The 16,882-nt window shown below is 38.3% G+C and overlaps 1 protein-coding gene across 1 annotated transcript in view; it reads left to right on the forward strand.

The window, feature by feature from the left end:
• The window catches only part of PRUNE2 (prune homolog 2 with BCH domain), a gene marked incomplete at both ends in the record, with an annotated part of 119,622 nt that overhangs the window by 13,197 nt on the left and 89,543 nt on the right, over positions 1–16,882 (forward strand). The window contains 3 exons of the mRNA XM_081320566.1: positions 11,453–11,557; positions 12,461–12,663; positions 14,868–15,019. Of these exons, the coding sequence (XP_081176692.1) occupies positions 11,453–11,557; positions 12,461–12,663; positions 14,868–15,019 (460 nt within the window). The remainder of the gene's footprint in view (positions 1–11,452; positions 11,558–12,460; positions 12,664–14,867; positions 15,020–16,882) is intronic.

The following is a 16,882-nucleotide window of genomic DNA, read 5'->3' on the forward strand; positions in this document are numbered from 1 at the left end:
CTTCTGCAGAGAATAAGAAAAATGGAGTGGTTGTTTATGTTAAAAATGCCTTAACAGCGGATTTAATTGAAGCAGATAAGCATGGAAGATATGTTATGATTGAGCTGTTGTTAGAAGGTAAAAAGACGCTTCTAGTTGGACTATATGCACCAAATCAACAACAAGCTGACTTTTTTAGCTTACTTCACACAAAGCTTACCCAGTTGGATTATAAATCTTTTATTTTTATGGGGGACTGGAATGGAGTTGTGGATGTACAGTTGGATAAGGCCGGAGCTTTTAAGCGCATTCCAAGTCATGCTAGACTGCCTAAATCTTTTTTTGAAATGAAGGATGACCTGGAGTTGCGAGATATCTGGCGTGAGAGACACTTGCGGGAGAAGGATTATACTTTTTACTCTGATAGACACCAATCTTTTTCGAGGATTGATTTTATTTTGTCGACTAATGATCTTTTTTTGAGAACTAAAAAGGTGAAGATTTGTGCAAGAACTATCTCTGACCACAGTCCAGTTTGGTTGGAGATTGATAAGGAAAAAAGAGATAGGCGCTCATGGCGTGTGAATGAGAATTTGTTTAGAAACCAGAGAAATGTGGAAGAATGTAAACAGCGGATGAAGGATTTTTTTGAGATTAATATGAACAAGGGTACTTCTATGGATATGGTTTGGGATGCTAGCAAGGCCTATATGAGAGGGGTGTTGATACATATGAATAATAGACATAGACGTGTAGTAGAAAATAGAAGGAAAGAACTGGAGAATGAAATAAAGGAAAAAGAAAAGGCTTTGATTTTGAACCCAGAGGATGTGAAGATCAAGGAGGCTATTAGATTGTTAAGAGGACAATTTGATAAATTAATGGCTGATCAAGTGGCGACCAATCTGCGGTTTGCTAGGCATAATACTTTTTGCAATGCTAATAAACCAGGCAGATGGTTAGCTTATAGACTGAGGAAAAAACAAAGAGCATCTAATATAGATAAGATTGAGTATAAAGGAAGGGTCGTGTTTCAACAGAATCTTATTAAGGATGCTTTTGTGGATTTTTATTCGAAATTATATACTAAAGAGGATATTAATGCAAAAGATATTGATACGTACTTGGAGAATGCTAGCATCCCGGTTCTTACGCAAGTACAAAAAGAGGGGATTAATCAGCTGATTACAGAAGAAGAAATTTTTACAGCTATTAAGGAACTGAAGGTGGATAAAGCACCAGGCACGGATGGCTTGACTGCGGCCTATTATAAGAACTTACAATTAGAGATGATAAAACCGTTAAAGGAACTGTTCCAGACAATCCAGAGGGGGGGAAAGGTGCCACCGTCTTGGAGAACAGCTTTTATTTCTTTGATTCCGAAGGAAGACCAGGATGCTACTTTAGTTAAAAATTACAGACCGATATCGCTTTTAAATACAGATTATAAGATATTTGCTAAGGTTTTGGCTAATAGACTGATGAGGGTTCTACAACAGGTGGTTCATGGGGATCAAACGGGGTTTATTAGTGGTAGACAAATGAAAAATAACGTGAGACATATAGTTGATGTGTTAGAGTTTTTGGAAAGGCACAACCAGATCTCTGCAGCGCTAATCTTTTTAGATGCTGAAAAGGCTTTTGATCAATTGAATTGGCAATTTTTGTTGAAAGTTTTAGACAAAATGGATTTTGGGGAAAAATTTCTACAACCGATTAGGGCATTATATCAAAAACAAACTGCCCGAATCATAGTTAACAATAGCCTGACAACAGCATGTAATATTGAGAAGGGCACAAGGCAAGGGTGTCCGCTATCGCCCTTGTTATTTGTGTTAACATTAGAGATATTATTGGTTAAGATTCGGAAGTCGGAAAAAATTAAGGGGATACAAGTTGGAGATCAGGACTATAGATTGAGAGCATTTGCAGATGATCTGGTTGTTACAGTGACCCAGCCAGAGAACTCTGTTGTGGACCTGATGGAGCTAATAACACAATATGGGAAGGTTTCTGGATTTAAAGTAAATATACAGAAAACTAAAATTTTGGCTAGAAATATGACAGTTTCACAGAAGGCTCTTTTAGAAGGATTAACTGGATTTGAGATTGTTAAAAGGGTTAAATATTTGGGGGTGACTTTGTCGCCCTCTAATACAAAGCTATATAAAAATAATTATGAAAAACTATGGGGGAAAATTCAAAAAGAATTGGAGAGTTGGGAAAAATTGCAATTGTCTTTGTTGGGACGGATTGCAGCAGTGAAAATGAATGTCCTGCCCAAATTTTTATTTTTATTTCAAATGATACCGATTCTTAAGAAAGATTCTAATCTGGAGGAATGGCAGCGTGGTATCAATAAATTTGTGTGGGCAGGGAAAAAGCCACGAGTTAAACTTAAGATTATGCAGGATACTCGTGAGAGAGGTGGCCTTAAATTGCCAAATCTTAAATTATATTATGAAGCTGCTGCATTGGTAGGAATAAGCGATTGGATTAATTTGACGCAACCGAGGTTATTAAATCTTGAGGGCCATGATTTGTTGTTTGGCTGGCATGCATATTTGTTGTATGACAAGAAGGTAGATTCTGTGTTTAGGATGCATATTTTAAGACAGGCACTGCTGAGAGTTTGGAAGAAGTACAGATACAAGTTAAGCAGCAAGATACCATTGTGGGCAATTCCAAAACACGCAATAGAAAATATACATGCTGGTTTCAAACACGATGAGACTACCTACAAGGAAATTTTAAGTTTGGAAAGGAATGTTTGGTGCCTGAAATCATATAATTTCTTGCGAGAAGAGAAGATTGTTCGAACTTGGTTTCAATATATTCAGTTACGGGCCAGGTGGAAAGAAGACCAGAAAAATGGATTTGTAATGACTGATGAAAATTTGATAAAGCAAATTAGAAATCAAGGACCAGCACATATTAAACGGATATATCTTGCATTGATAGAGATCGATTCAGAAACAGAGCTGGTTAAGGATTGCATGATAAAATGGGCCCAAAACATTCAGGAAGTTATTACAATGGATACGTGGGAAAAGATTTGGGTGAGGAATGTAAAATTTACTCAAGCTCAAAATCTAAGAGAGAACTTTTATAAAATGTTTTATAGATGGCATTTAGATCCTAAAAAGCTTGCAAGTATGTATCCGAATTACCAGCCTAAATGTTGGAGGTGCGGTGATGAAGATGCAACATATTTTCACATATGGTGGACATGTAAAAAGGTTAAGGCTTTTTGGATAAAAGTCTGGTGGAATATGCAGAAGGTTTTTAAACGGAGGATAAAATTTTGCCCACAATTTTTTTTGTTGGGAATAATTGTTGACGCTACAGTTGTGGACTCCAAGTTGATGTTGAACTTAGTTACGGCAGCAAGACTTTTGATAGGTCAATATTGGAAGAAAGAGGAACTGCCGACTATACAAGAGTGGATTTTAAAGGTTTCCGACCTGGCAGAGATGGCGAAGATCTCGGCCTATTTGAAAGATCATTCGTAAGAACATTATATTATGGAATGGAGAAAATGGATTGAGTTTATCCAGAACAAGTATAGGGTTAAGAAGTTTTACGTAGCATTCGAATAAGTCTTCCTTCGCTTTGTTTTTTCTTTTTTTTATGTTAGTTTCTTATATATATTTAATATTGCTAAGGATTGTTTTATCCTATATAAGCTAGAGAGTAATGGATTTTAGAACTTGTAATTGTTAGTATATGGTTGTTTATGATTGCTTTTTTATATATATATACCTTGTATTTAGCTCTGGGAAGTCCGGGGGGGGAGGGGGGAGGGGGGGAGGTAGGGGGGTGAGGAGGGAGGGGGGGAGGTAGGGGGGAGGTAGGGGGGGGAGGAGGGTGGGGGAAGGGGGGGTTCTTTAAAGGAAAACTGTATTGTAAAACTTTTCAATAAAAAAAAAGAATATTTATTTTAACAAACCTTATTAAGTTGGAATACCTTCTTATTTTTTAAAAAGAAGAAACAACCTTTTTTGTGTGAAATAGAATGTCACTGGAAAGGATTTAGACTACCAAATCCAATTCTTGCTCAAAGCAGGAATCCAGAATAAAATATCCCTGACAGTTATTTGTCTAGTCTCTGAATACATCTACTGCAGGACAATTAAGCAAATCCTTCTGTAATTATTTTTACAGTCAAAGCTCTGTTTGTGTTGGGAAACTTTTTCTCACATTCAGTTGGGATCTGTCTTCCTGTAACTTCAAGATTAAAGACGTTATCCAATGTTTTAGCCTCTGGAGAGACAAAAGACATGTTTTTGACTTATTTCCTTCTGGTCCCCTTTTTGCAAGGTTTTGAATAATTTTTCAGTTTCTCCTCATAAGGCTTAGTTAAGAACTTATTGCTGTTTCCCCGTGGCTGCTCTATTACCTCCTATTTTTATTCAGAATTTCAATCCCTGGTACAACGGAGAATAGTAGTCATTGACTTGGGATGAGCAAACAGTTTTGGGCTAAGCACCACATTTATTTTTATGTACCATTTTTAGAGATGCATTTAAAAAAGAGGTTGGGGGAAAGGTGGCAGGATTTAGATTTAGAGCAAAAATGGAGATTAAAATCTAATAATCGAATACAAGAATAAACACAATCACTATTCTCTTCTGACAGATGCTTTTTAAAAGTCCAGCAGAATGATGAGATAGGATAGTAGATTCTGATACATGATTTTCCTGCCCATTGGCCAACATTTATTGTTCTAAAATAGATATTAAATTTCTACGAACCGGTTACATATAGAATTCCCAAAATGTAAACTGTCGTTTAATTATTAATATTCCTGCTTAATATTTTAGAGAGAAGGCCCACTTAATTCAGGGATTGTTTGTTGATTCTAATAACCAAGCATCCTACACCACTTGCAAAAGAGAAATCAGTTTTGTAGCTCTAAAGCTTCAAAAGCAATCGTTTTTGTTTAAGCCAAAATGCATTAACAAATAAAACACCAAACAGCAATATACCAATAAAGTTTGGTTTGGCTCCAATGTCTTAGTGAAGAGCAGGCCAACATAATTCATAGAGGGGAAAGGGTCACACTGCTACATTAAAATATTTGCTGGCCAGTAAAGAACAGTTGGCATGCCAATCAGTTGTTCAGAGGGTAGTGGAGAAGCAATAGCAATGGAGCTGGCAGTGTTGGTGCTGGAGGTGCTTTGTAGCATGTCTTTCAGGGTGGAGGTAATTGTGAAAGCCTAGGCCCGTGGTGGCGAACCTATAGCACACGTGCCACAGGTGGCACGCAGAGCCCTCTCTGTGGGCACGCACGCAGTCACCCCAGTCCTAGGCCTTCAGCTGGGTTTTATAACCCCTTTTTGCTTTAGGCCTCCGCCACCGTGTGCAAAAAAAAAAAAGGTTCAATCAATCAATCAATTTCAACTTCTCACGGGAAAAAAAAAGATCTCGCAAAGTTGGAATTGATTGATTGAACTTTTTTGTCCCACCCAGTCTGCCGTTACCACTGCAGCCACGCCCACCCAATGGGCTACACCCACCCAATGGACCATGCCCACCCGATGATACATAAGTGGGTTTTGGGTTGCCGTTTGGGCACTCAATCTCTAAAAGGTTCACCATCACTGGCCTAGGCAGTGGCCACACATTTGGCTGCAGTAGATTGGTTGGGTTTTCAAAAAAATACTGCATGCTACACAAAGCGGAATGTGTAGATCCTCTAAAGACGGACTGCAGTTAAGGCAAGGAAAGGAGGAGGCATGAGAAAGAGAACAGCCCTTGCTTGGTATAAGAAAGAGCAGAAGGCAACTTCTTTGACTTTCAAGATTCTGTTATTATAGGTAAAGGTTCCCCCGCACACGTGTGCTAGTCGTTTCCGACTCTAGGGGCCGGTGCTCATCTCTGTTTCAAAGCCAAAGAGCCAGCGCTTGTCCGAGGACGTCTCCATGGTCATGCGGCCGGCATGACTAGACGCCAAAGGCGCACGGAACGCTGTTACTTTCCCACTGTAGTGGTCCCTATTTTTCTACTTGCATTTTTACGTGCTTTCGAACTGCTAGGTTGGCAGAAGCTGGGATGAGTAACAGGCGCTCACTCTGCTACGTGGCACTCGGGATTCGACCCGCCAAACTGCCGATCTTCTGATCGACAAGCTCAGCATCCTAACCCACTGAGCCACCGCGTTCCTTCTGTTATTATACTCTGCCATAATACATTCCTGTGTTCCTTGCATCGTCTGTTTGCTTACCTGGCCTATCTCAAAGAGCTGGCACTTGGTGATTGCATCCATTATGAGAATGTTTATATTCAGTTGGCAACTCTTCCAAGTTTTAGAAGGTGTGGAATGCAACATCTCACCATCTAATTGAGGAGGGCTTGAAGAAAAATACTCTGCCAATCCATTGTTACCTATGTAAATTGATTACTTTTCTTGCTATCTTCTATAGAGCAAGCCTTGATCAATCAAGTCTTATAGTTCTATAAGCAACTGAAAACTGCATCAACACAAGAAATCAGAAAAAATGTGTTTAGATACATATACCAACAACAATTTAATAAATATCTTAAAGTGGGTGAAGCCATCTCACTGTCAGAATATGATCTCTGAGGATTTGCCAAAATTCAGATTTATTTTCTAATCTTCTCTCTTGCATTTTGCTCATTCAATATACCCCATTTATCCCATGGCAACAATTTGAAATAGGCCAGATCAGGAAACAGATATCACAAGTTATACTAAGACTCTATAGATATAAGCTAGAATCTTGTAAGTCTGAAACAATTTCTCCTTTCCTTTCTCTTATATCAAAGTGTAGCGGCACCCCATAGGGACCGCTTAATTCGGGGCCCTCACAACCTTCCCTCCAAGTGGCCACTAGCCCAAAGAGGTCTCTCATGTTGGTGCCTCTGCCTAACAGGGCATGTAACACAGTGATATTCAGTCACAATCGGCAGCCACACAAATGGGGCAGTGATAGTCGCTCTCTCTCGACGGTGACTCACTTGGGATGATGGTGGTTGACCTCAGGCAATAAGAACTTACAGGGAAGATGGTAGTCAATCTCTAATGACAACAACTTGCCCAGAATGATGTTAATTGGCCTCTGGTAATGGCAACTTGCCTAGAATGATGGCAGTCTCTGGTGACAGCAACTTGCCTAAAACAATAGTGATCAGTCTCTGGTGACAGAAACTTGCCTAAAACAATGGCAGCCAGTCTGGTGGCAACACCTTGCCCAGGACGATATTAATCCATCTTTGATGACAACAACTTGCCCAGAATGATGTCAACCAATCTCTGGTGCTAGCAGAGGCCTCCTTTATCCACTCTCCTTGCCCCTCTCTGACCTCACTCCATGTAATCCCTTTTTATCTCCCCCAGCTGATCCTATAAAGAAAAAACCCCTTATCTCCACTAAAAGACATACTGTATATCAAACTCTTCCCTAACTCTCCCTATGCCTAACTTATTCCAACGAGGGAAAGGAATTAAATCTCCCCAAACTACCCTCTCTCCCTCTCTTTGTCTGGCCTGCCCACAACAAAAGAGAAAGAAACAGTAAAATTTCACCTTTCCCCACCCCTCACTCTCTCTCTCTATCTGCCTGGCCTGCTTCAAGCAAACAGCTCCAACCAGCCATTCTCACCCTCTCTCTCTCTCTCTCTCTCTCTCTCTCTCTCTCTGGCCTGCTTCAGGCAAACAGCTCTGGCAAGCTCTCTCTCTCTGCCTGGCCTTCTTCCAGCAAACATCTCCAGCAACTACTGTCACCCTCTATCCCTCCCTGCCTGGCCTGCTTCAAGCAAACAGCCCCAGTAACTACTTTCACTCTCTCCATCCCTCCCCCTTTCATCAGGCTTGCCTGTAATGAAGCAAAAAAAGCAAATGAGAAAACCCCAGCTTCTTACTCTCTCTTCAATCAGCTGCCTCAGAATGGCAAGCTCCACCAAGCCTTCTCTCTTCCTCACTTCTATCGGCTTCCTTCTCCTTTACCTTCTCTCCTCACCCCACCGCCAGACCCATGGCAGCTGCCGGAGCTCCTCCTCTTCCTGCCTAATCAACAGGGCTCTTGCAAAGCCTTTCAACTGGCCCCATTCTCACCCCAACTCTGCTACAAAAGCAAGACAAGACAGGACAATCATAAATTTCTTTCTCACTCTTTCCTGTTTCCTTAGGCTAACCTTTTGTTTCACTAAAAATCCCCATATATTTTTCCCCAATGTCTGAATTCTTCTATTCCTCTCCTTGCTTTTACACAGCCATTTCTCTCTCGCACGCAGATTAAACATACATACTGCATATTGGAAACAGAAACATGTATGGCATAAATATTTTGAGAAAGAAAAACTAGCTGAGTCTAATAGTCATTGCTATCAAATTGATGCTACTTTCTATTTTTTTTTAAGTAAAACTTGCCATTATTGTTTCCCCCAGCAGTTACAAGCCAACTGTTACTGTAGGATTACTCTACATCACAGTGCAGTTCTTTTGCAAAACTAGAAAGAAAATTCATGTTAAGATTTGTCTGTGCAACATCTCATTCCCTTTGTGCATGAATTTATAGAACTATGGGAATTCATGCTAAGGAACATAATTGCCTTAGAATGTTTTCTTTGAACACATAGAGGACATTTTATATTTGAAAGCATGGGAAAGAACTTGAATCCAACTACTGATTCCCAAATCAGGAGCACCTAAGTAAAGCAGTAGATTCATAGACTAAATTATGAAAACTTGGTTATCTGAAAGACAAGGGAGAAGAAATATTTTTCAAAACATTGAATTAATGAGGTAGGTAGGTAAGTAGGTCGGTAGGTAGGTAGGTAGGTAGAGACAGAGATAGAGATAGGTAGATGATAGATGATAGATTAGATATATAGATAGGCAGACAGAGATAGAGATAGAGATAGAGATAGGCAGGCAGGCAATGGGCATGCAGAGTTGGGAAACAAAATAAAATGGAAATTTTAGGGAGTTCAATTTTTGAGGAGGAAGAAAAATAGATGCTGGGCAGTATGACACAAGTAGAGTTTTTGTTCCATGTTGGATCACGATGAAATGGTGTTATTAGCTGCTGAAAAGTGAATTGAGTGGTGTGTGTTAAAAGAGAAAATGCATGCATTACAGGAACTTGTTTTGATTACTTGGTTTATGAAAGATTTATAAAGTAATTGCAGTAATGTCTTTGTTTTATAATCAGATAGAGACAAGGTAACAGTCTGATTTTTTTCTGCAATCATAAAGGCTGAAAATACTCTTTGTTATAAAATGTCACTTTTACTTTTTTTTGTTTAGATCTTAATAAAACTCATACATTTGTATGAGTAAATATTCACTTTTCATTCATTTGGGTATGTATTCCATTTATCTCATGGCAGAAACTAAGGCATTTCAGGGTGAACTAGGTATGGCCATTGGGAGTGGTTCTAGGAGATACTTTATTCCTTGTTTAATAAATTAGTATATTGCCCCAATTTACACATAGGTGGCTTAAGATGTTATGCTCCTACACTGAAGTTGTTGAAAAATAAATTATCCTACAAGGATTAATTATATTTTATTTTTGAAAACTTGAACTAATTTCACCATTCTAGAAACCAGGGGATGTAGATGCTAATGTGAAGTATTCCAGAGTAGATGAAATAAGAGTGGCGCTAAATCTTTTACTGGATTTTGTTATGACAAGTAATTTTGCATCCTCTGTATGGCTATCAATAGAGGGACTAGTTCTTACTTTATATAAATGTACGGAGATGGTGTACAAATGATTGCCATGCTATCATATTTTGTGTAATTTATTGACAATTGATATAAAGAATTATTAGACATTGGTACATGTTCGCAATAGATATACTTAATATCTCTGGGAGAAACTGTTAACCCGATATGCTTTTAGTCTGCAGAAATGGGTACTGTACAATCAATTTATTACCACATTTCTATTATTCTCATGACATTTTATTTTGCTATATTAAATCAAAGAATAGCTATATTTGATTTTTTAAAATGAGACTGTTTGATGTCTCATCAGCACTTGTCTTTGATCATATTTTGTTCATGTAGTTGAACAGCCTGATTTTCTAATACTGTATTACTTCTTTCTTATAGAGAATGATTCTGATAATATATTTTTACATCTTTACAAAGGTATGCATGAAGCTGCAGAAATACAGTGGGCAGACATATTTCTTTCCCATCTTTTTTACAGAGAATTTAATATACAGTAGTTAGGAATGGATGTGCTTTTTTCCTTTAGTCATATTACAGTAGTTATTTCAATATCTCCACTAGGTCTTGCACGATTAATTGTTATATTTAATGTTTTCTTCTGAATCTATTTAGTTTGCCTCAAGCCAAGTCTACTTTGTCTTTTGTAATATTTTGTGATTTGGCCTATCCCCATGGACTTTTCCCCAGTGTACATTCTCAGTATGTATTGAGCTACTTTATTTTAAGTGGGTAGTTGACCCCTAGTCCTCATCTCTCCAATAGCTAGATGTTTAACAAACCATGGCTGCCTGTGCATGGGGATACAGTGGTACTTTGGTACTCAACTGCTTTGAAACTCATAAATTTGGTACTCAATGCATTTTGACATTAACATTTTGTCTCGGTGTTCATCATGTGTTTGGTATTCAATGTACAAGCTAAAACTTGTCAGTGTCAGCTGCCTTATAGCTCACTACATTATTCTTTAGAGTAAAAATTTGTTTGGTACCCATTCTTTTTCCTACTCATTGCACCTCCCAGAACTAATTCATGATGAGTACCGATATACCATTGTAATGGTGAATTACAGTCTGTTTAGAACTAGAAGCGTCGTGACCTCAAAACATTTCTTTTCCATCAGGCTGACCTGGACTGACGATAGGTTTTTTTTTATAAAAAATGTTTTTAATATTTTATCACTGGGGCTTGTTAGTTTAATCTTTTCTAACATTTGTATTATTGTGTTTTATTGTTGTTAGCCGCCCTGAGTCCTTCGGGAGATAGGGCGGCATATAAGTCCCAATAATAAATAAATAGAAGCAGACACGATAAGTCCCTGACATAAAAAAGAAGAGAGAGGATATAGCAGGGGTGTCAAACTGCCAGCCCGCGGCTGGATGTGTCATGCCAAAACTGCACCCACCCCATTGCTGGCAATGGAAAAAAAGTCGTGATATGTCATGACACGTCACATGACATTGCGAGTTTGATACCCCTGGGATATAGGAATGACTTGGATTATTTTTGCTTGTTCAGTGCTGTGACTGTAATAAAGATTGTTCTATGTTCTTTGCTTGTTCATATAGACACAACTATAGTTTCTCTAACATTTGAGCTGGGCTTCTACCTTTGTTATATCATTTCTAATCTCATATGTACCAAGCAGCAAAGATGGCCTGCTACTATCCCATAAATAAATTTGGGGTTTGGGTTTGGGTTTTTTTTGCTGTTTCAAGAAGTAGCACATGTATGCATTCCTTAACCACTTAAAATTGACTTTTGTTTTAGAGTCGTAATAAACATTTGGATAAAGTACATGTAGTCCTTGGAAAGAAATCCTGTGATTTGGATTCACTTATTTCTGCTTTAGCTTATGCCTACTATCTTGAAAAGGTAAATATTTTGTATGTCATTATGTCTCAGTCTTTGTAACTTCATTATCATATAAATATTAGTCATTTATATAATAGCAAAACTGATTTAATGACTGTGAAACTTTGCAAGGCTATTTGTTTTAATCTCTGATGTTTGTCTAATAACTGTAGCACTGTTATCCCAAAAATATTTTACATATATAATTAGTCTACATCTAGAATTCTGCTCTGACTATCCCATATATTTTTCCTTATAAACTGTTTTTATACTTAAAATATTTGTTGCATAGAGATTCCTTTTGCTTACCCACACATATCCACTAAGTAAAACTGCATAGTTTTTGGTGGATGCATAGAAGTTTTTTTTTTCTCTACTCCTTCCATTAACTATACAACTGAAAAGAAATTTGCTGTCAAAACTGAACTCCCAGGACTGGTATAGTATCTTTTTGGGGCCTCTGGGTTTGGCCCATAGATATATCTATGAACCAGGTCACTAGGGTTTGTTCAACAAATCATCTTTAAAATAAACCATAATTTATCATGATATGTCTATTCTGTACATTTAGAGTAAACTTGTATCTTGATGTATTTATTGTTGGAGAAAAAAATCTTCGGTTACTTTAGAATGATACAATTTTATCAGACATGAACACTGGGTGCTTTAATATTCATGTATTATAATAAACCTATACCGTACTGTTTTTATTCATGAAGATGCTTGCATAATATCTATTCCACTTCATCTATTTCTGGGCTGGAAAAAATGTCAACTATAAAGTTGCAGTGAAAATTTTTCCAAGGAATCAGACATTTCTCATGGAAGTGCAAACTTGATTCAGGGTGTGGTGTCAGCTCATAATGAAATTGTTATCCTCACCATTGGAGAGCTTTCTAATTTCCAGGAATTCTCTTGATGTAGGTCAGTCCACCTAACATCTTATGTTTGCCAGTACTGAATATATCAAGAAGAGAAATCTGCTACCACCCAGAAACTAGATTTATTTTGGAGGAGCTGAATATGCCAGAGTCTCTCCATATATTCCGTGATGAAATCAATTTGTATCAACTGAACAGTGAAGGGAAATTGCTTCTTACTCTGGTGAACAGCAGTACGTTGACAAGGTATCATCCTGAAATCCTTATTCATCATCATCATCATCGTTGTTATTATTGTTGTTGTTGTTATTGTTGTTGCTATTATTATTATTATTAACAAACCCTGCTTAAACAGATTCATGTACATCTCAAAGGTGCTTTTTCAAACAACTATGACCTGGATGATGGAGAATCTCCGTAGACACAGTCATGTATAGCTACTTCTAGACATCCTCTTTCCTTGTAGTTTATCTTATTCTTGGATAAATTACTGGTTACTTTATTTTGAAGCTTTTGAATCACAAAATGAAACTGATATTCACAAAACATTATAGTATTCAAAGGATAATGAAATGTTGGAGTTGGAGATAATTTACTCAAGACTTATTCATTGATCTCTATCTGTAAAGTCCTGTCTCTGTTTAAGAAACCTATTAGATATTCTTTAAGTGATGCATGACATTTCAGTTGGAATTAAGTGTGCAACCTAAGTTAAATGTCAGATTTATAAAAATGGCACCAGCAAAAGGAGAAGAGTAGCAGCACTAAGAGTAATATTTTTCTTTCCTACTGTAGGTTTTGGGAAAAAAAACCACCTTATCTTAACCTGGAATGTCCTTTAAGGGAACATTTGCCTCCAGTTTTTACTAGGTTTTCACACAAAAAGTGTACTAATTTGTAACAGAATATTTTTTGCATGATTGGTGTAGACAGGATTTCAGAGAATACAGCATTGTTAGAAAGAAAAGGAGGAATCTAAGTTCTGAAATTTATTCTTTCAAATTTGTACTACTAGAGGAGCGGGGGAGGGAAACTACTTCTAGAAGGGGACAGGAATTTCATCAAAAGAAACTCTTGTGCTACAGTTTTTATATATATGAGTAATGAATATATGATCTTCAAGTGCTGCAAACTAAAACTCTCAACAATCCCACCCAAACGACAGGTGGTGAAAAATGTTGGAAGTTGTAGTTCAGAAACTTGCGGGAGCAAATAGGACTAGAGCAACCTTGTAAAATGTTGGAAACTCTTAACCCTCCATATCAAAGTGCTAGTGTAAATATATCCTTGGAGAACTGTAGAGAGAATGCGTGAGAGAGAAATTTCTTGTGAGCCACATGTCTTGTAATGTCTCTATAACTCTTAGTTGCAATGTTTGTTTATGCGTCATCATCAGCTCAATTCAGGGGTTGATTCTGTGTAAAGCAGAAATTCAAAGGACTCTTCAACAATGTTTCAGTAACTTATAATTCTTATTGTTCTAACAGAGCTGCTTTTCATCAGTGTAAAGTTTCCTCAACAGAAAAACAGATTTTTATCCAACAAGAGTCCGGTATGCTTAAGTCATTCCTACCCGGTTTTCCCCCAAAATAAAACCGGGTCTTTTTTTTTTGCCTCCAAAAGAGGCACCAGGTCTTATTTTCAGGGGGTGTCTTTTTTACTCACCTCCTGCACCGACAGCCCTGCCCAGCCGGTCCACTTCTTCTGCAGCCGAAGGAGAGCTTCATTCTGCAGCTGCATTCTGGCCTGCATTTCACAGTCAGGCCTTTCCGGAAGGCCTCTGCAGCTGAGTACCGAGCTATGGATTCAATCCATAGTTTGGTACTCTGCTGTAGTGGCCTTTCCAGAAATGCTGACTGAGAAATGCAGGTCTGGCTGCAGAAGACGCCTCAGAAGAAGTGGGCCGGCGAGGAGAGGCCTGGCTGCAAGGTAAGTGGATGTGGGATTCATGGGGCAGATCCAAACCCCACCCCTGCCTGAGCTTGATTTTTAAGTGTGTGCCTCACCCCAAAACTAGGGCTTATTTTGGGGGAAGGGTTTATATTAGGCCCCCCTCCAAAAATCAAGCTAGGGCTTATTTTTGGGGGAGACCTTACTTTCAGGGAAACGGTATCACAGCTTGGCTGGGGAATGTTGTTAGCACACACAATATCATGAAGATGGAAGCAGCCAAATAAATTTATGGTGTTCTTTCCATACTCTTGGCTGTCATTGGCGTCATATGCCCAAGTAATAATATAAAGGAATTATTAACATATCACAATAGGTTTGTTGCTAATTTAAGAGCAATATTACTTAACTATATTTAGATTAAGCCCAATGTTACATTAAGGGCCAGTTCAGTGTAGTGGTTAAAATACCAGACCAGAAACTGGAAAACCGTGAGTTCTACTTGTACAGAATATACACAAATGAAATAATGAGCAATTTTTAACATTTTTATTTTATAGTGAAGATAAAAATTTAGAATCAGCGGTTGTCAAAGTCATCATCCCTGAAGAGCAAAATGAGTTCTTAGGATCTGCTTCCTGTCTTGTAGCAAAAGAGCTTGTCCGAAAGGCACCAGAATTAATCACTCAGCAACTGGCTCATCTCCTCAGAGGTGAGAGATGGTTCTTTATATTAAATACTGAAAGGTTTAATGGAGTGTTTCTGGATCCACTTATGCAGTGAGACTGTGATCCATTCTCTGGTTAACAATCCTTTTAAAAAACCATAGGAAGCTGCTAGAAACAAGCAGGGTGTAAAGCAGGGGTCCTCAAACCTGGCCACTTTAAGACTTATGGACTAGTGCAGGGGTAGGCAACCTCGGCTCTTTTATGACTCATGGACTTCAACTCCCAGAATTCCTGAGCCAGCCAAGCTGGCTCAGGAATTCTGGGAGTTGAAGTCATTCTGCCTCGTTAATGCCTCACGAAACCGAGAACTTAACAGCTGGAGTGTTTGTTGTATTGTTAGATACCAGTGTTATGTGAAGGCAGCTGCAGGTAAGAACCAAAGTATCTCTCATATAGCTCTATTTTTGATATATGTGGGATTAAGGAAATAATGCCATAAGAAGTGTAATACAGGTTGTCCTAAATTTACAACCACAGTTGGAACCAAGACAGTTGTTAAGTGAGCCATGCCCAATTTTTTTTTGCTGTGGTTGTTAAGCAAATCACTGCAGTTGTTAAGTGAATCATACCATCGTTAAATCCGCCCCCCCTCATTGATTTTGCTTATTGGAAGCTGGCTGGAAAAGTCACAAATGGTGATCACATGACTCATAACTAACCAAAGAAGCAACCTAGAACTAAGGAGAAATTTCCTGACAGAACAATTAATCAGTGGAACAACTGCCTCCAGAAGCTGTGAATGCTCCAACACTAGACGTTTTTAAGAAGAGACTGGACAGCCATTTGTCTGAAATGGTATAGGGTTTCCTGCCTGAGCAGGGGATTGGACTAGATGACCTCCAAGGTCCCTTCCAACTTTATTATTAGTATTATAAATACATGCCAGTTGCCGGATGCCTGAATTTTTGATTGCATGACCATGGAGATGCTGTCAGGACTGTAAGTGCAAAGACTGGTTATAAGTCACTTTTTTCCTGTGCTGTTGTAACTTTGAATAATTGCTAAACAAATGGTTGTAAGTTGAGAACTATATGCAGGATGCCTTTGAATAATTATATTAGTCTAAATTGGTCTGCCATTCCATTTTGACAACTTGTGCTGATGCAGAATTTCTTTAATATGTAAAGTCATACCATTATACTTCAATTAACCCTTGAAATGTTATGTTAGCTTTCTCCTCTTATGGATTAAATTAATCAAACATATTTAGTCTTCAGATCTTTCAGACTTCTGCTGGAGCCCACCCTCAGGAAACTTCTCTCTAACAGGGTGTGTGCTTCAGGCTATTCTATGCATTGTGCCTAGTTGTGTGTGGCTTTTTTTTTAATCTGAAAAACTTAGCTTTTAAAAAAGAACTGTGAGAAGAACATCACTGAAAAGCAAAGATAGGACTAAGAATATACAATAATTGCCATAATTTTACCAGCCGTGCAAGATGCTTTTTCTCTGGAAAATTAGAGTCACAGGAGGTAAAAGGGGAGTCAAGGAATTGCTTAACTTATTCTGGAAACTTTGCCTTCATTTTGAAAAGATTTTGTTCAGGAGTTGCTAAATTTGATTTGTACCAGAGAATAGCATAATTACATTCACTGTATGATTACTACTGAGCTAAATAACCTGCCTCCAGAGGTGGTGAATGCTCCAACACTGGAGGTTTTTAAGAAGAGACTGGACAGCCATTTGCCTGAAATGGTATAGGGTTTCCTGCCTGAGCAGGGGTTGGACTAGATGACCTCCTCCTCCTCCTCCTCCTCCTCCTCCTCCTCCTCCTCCTCCTCCTCATTATTATTATTATTATTATTATTATTATTAAATCATGTTAAGAAATTGAGCAAGCTGTGGTAGGG

This window comes from Vipera berus, assembly GCF_964194415.1.
Source record: "Vipera berus genome assembly, chromosome: 2".
NCBI classification, from domain to species: domain Eukaryota; kingdom Metazoa; phylum Chordata; class Lepidosauria; order Squamata; family Viperidae; genus Vipera; species Vipera berus.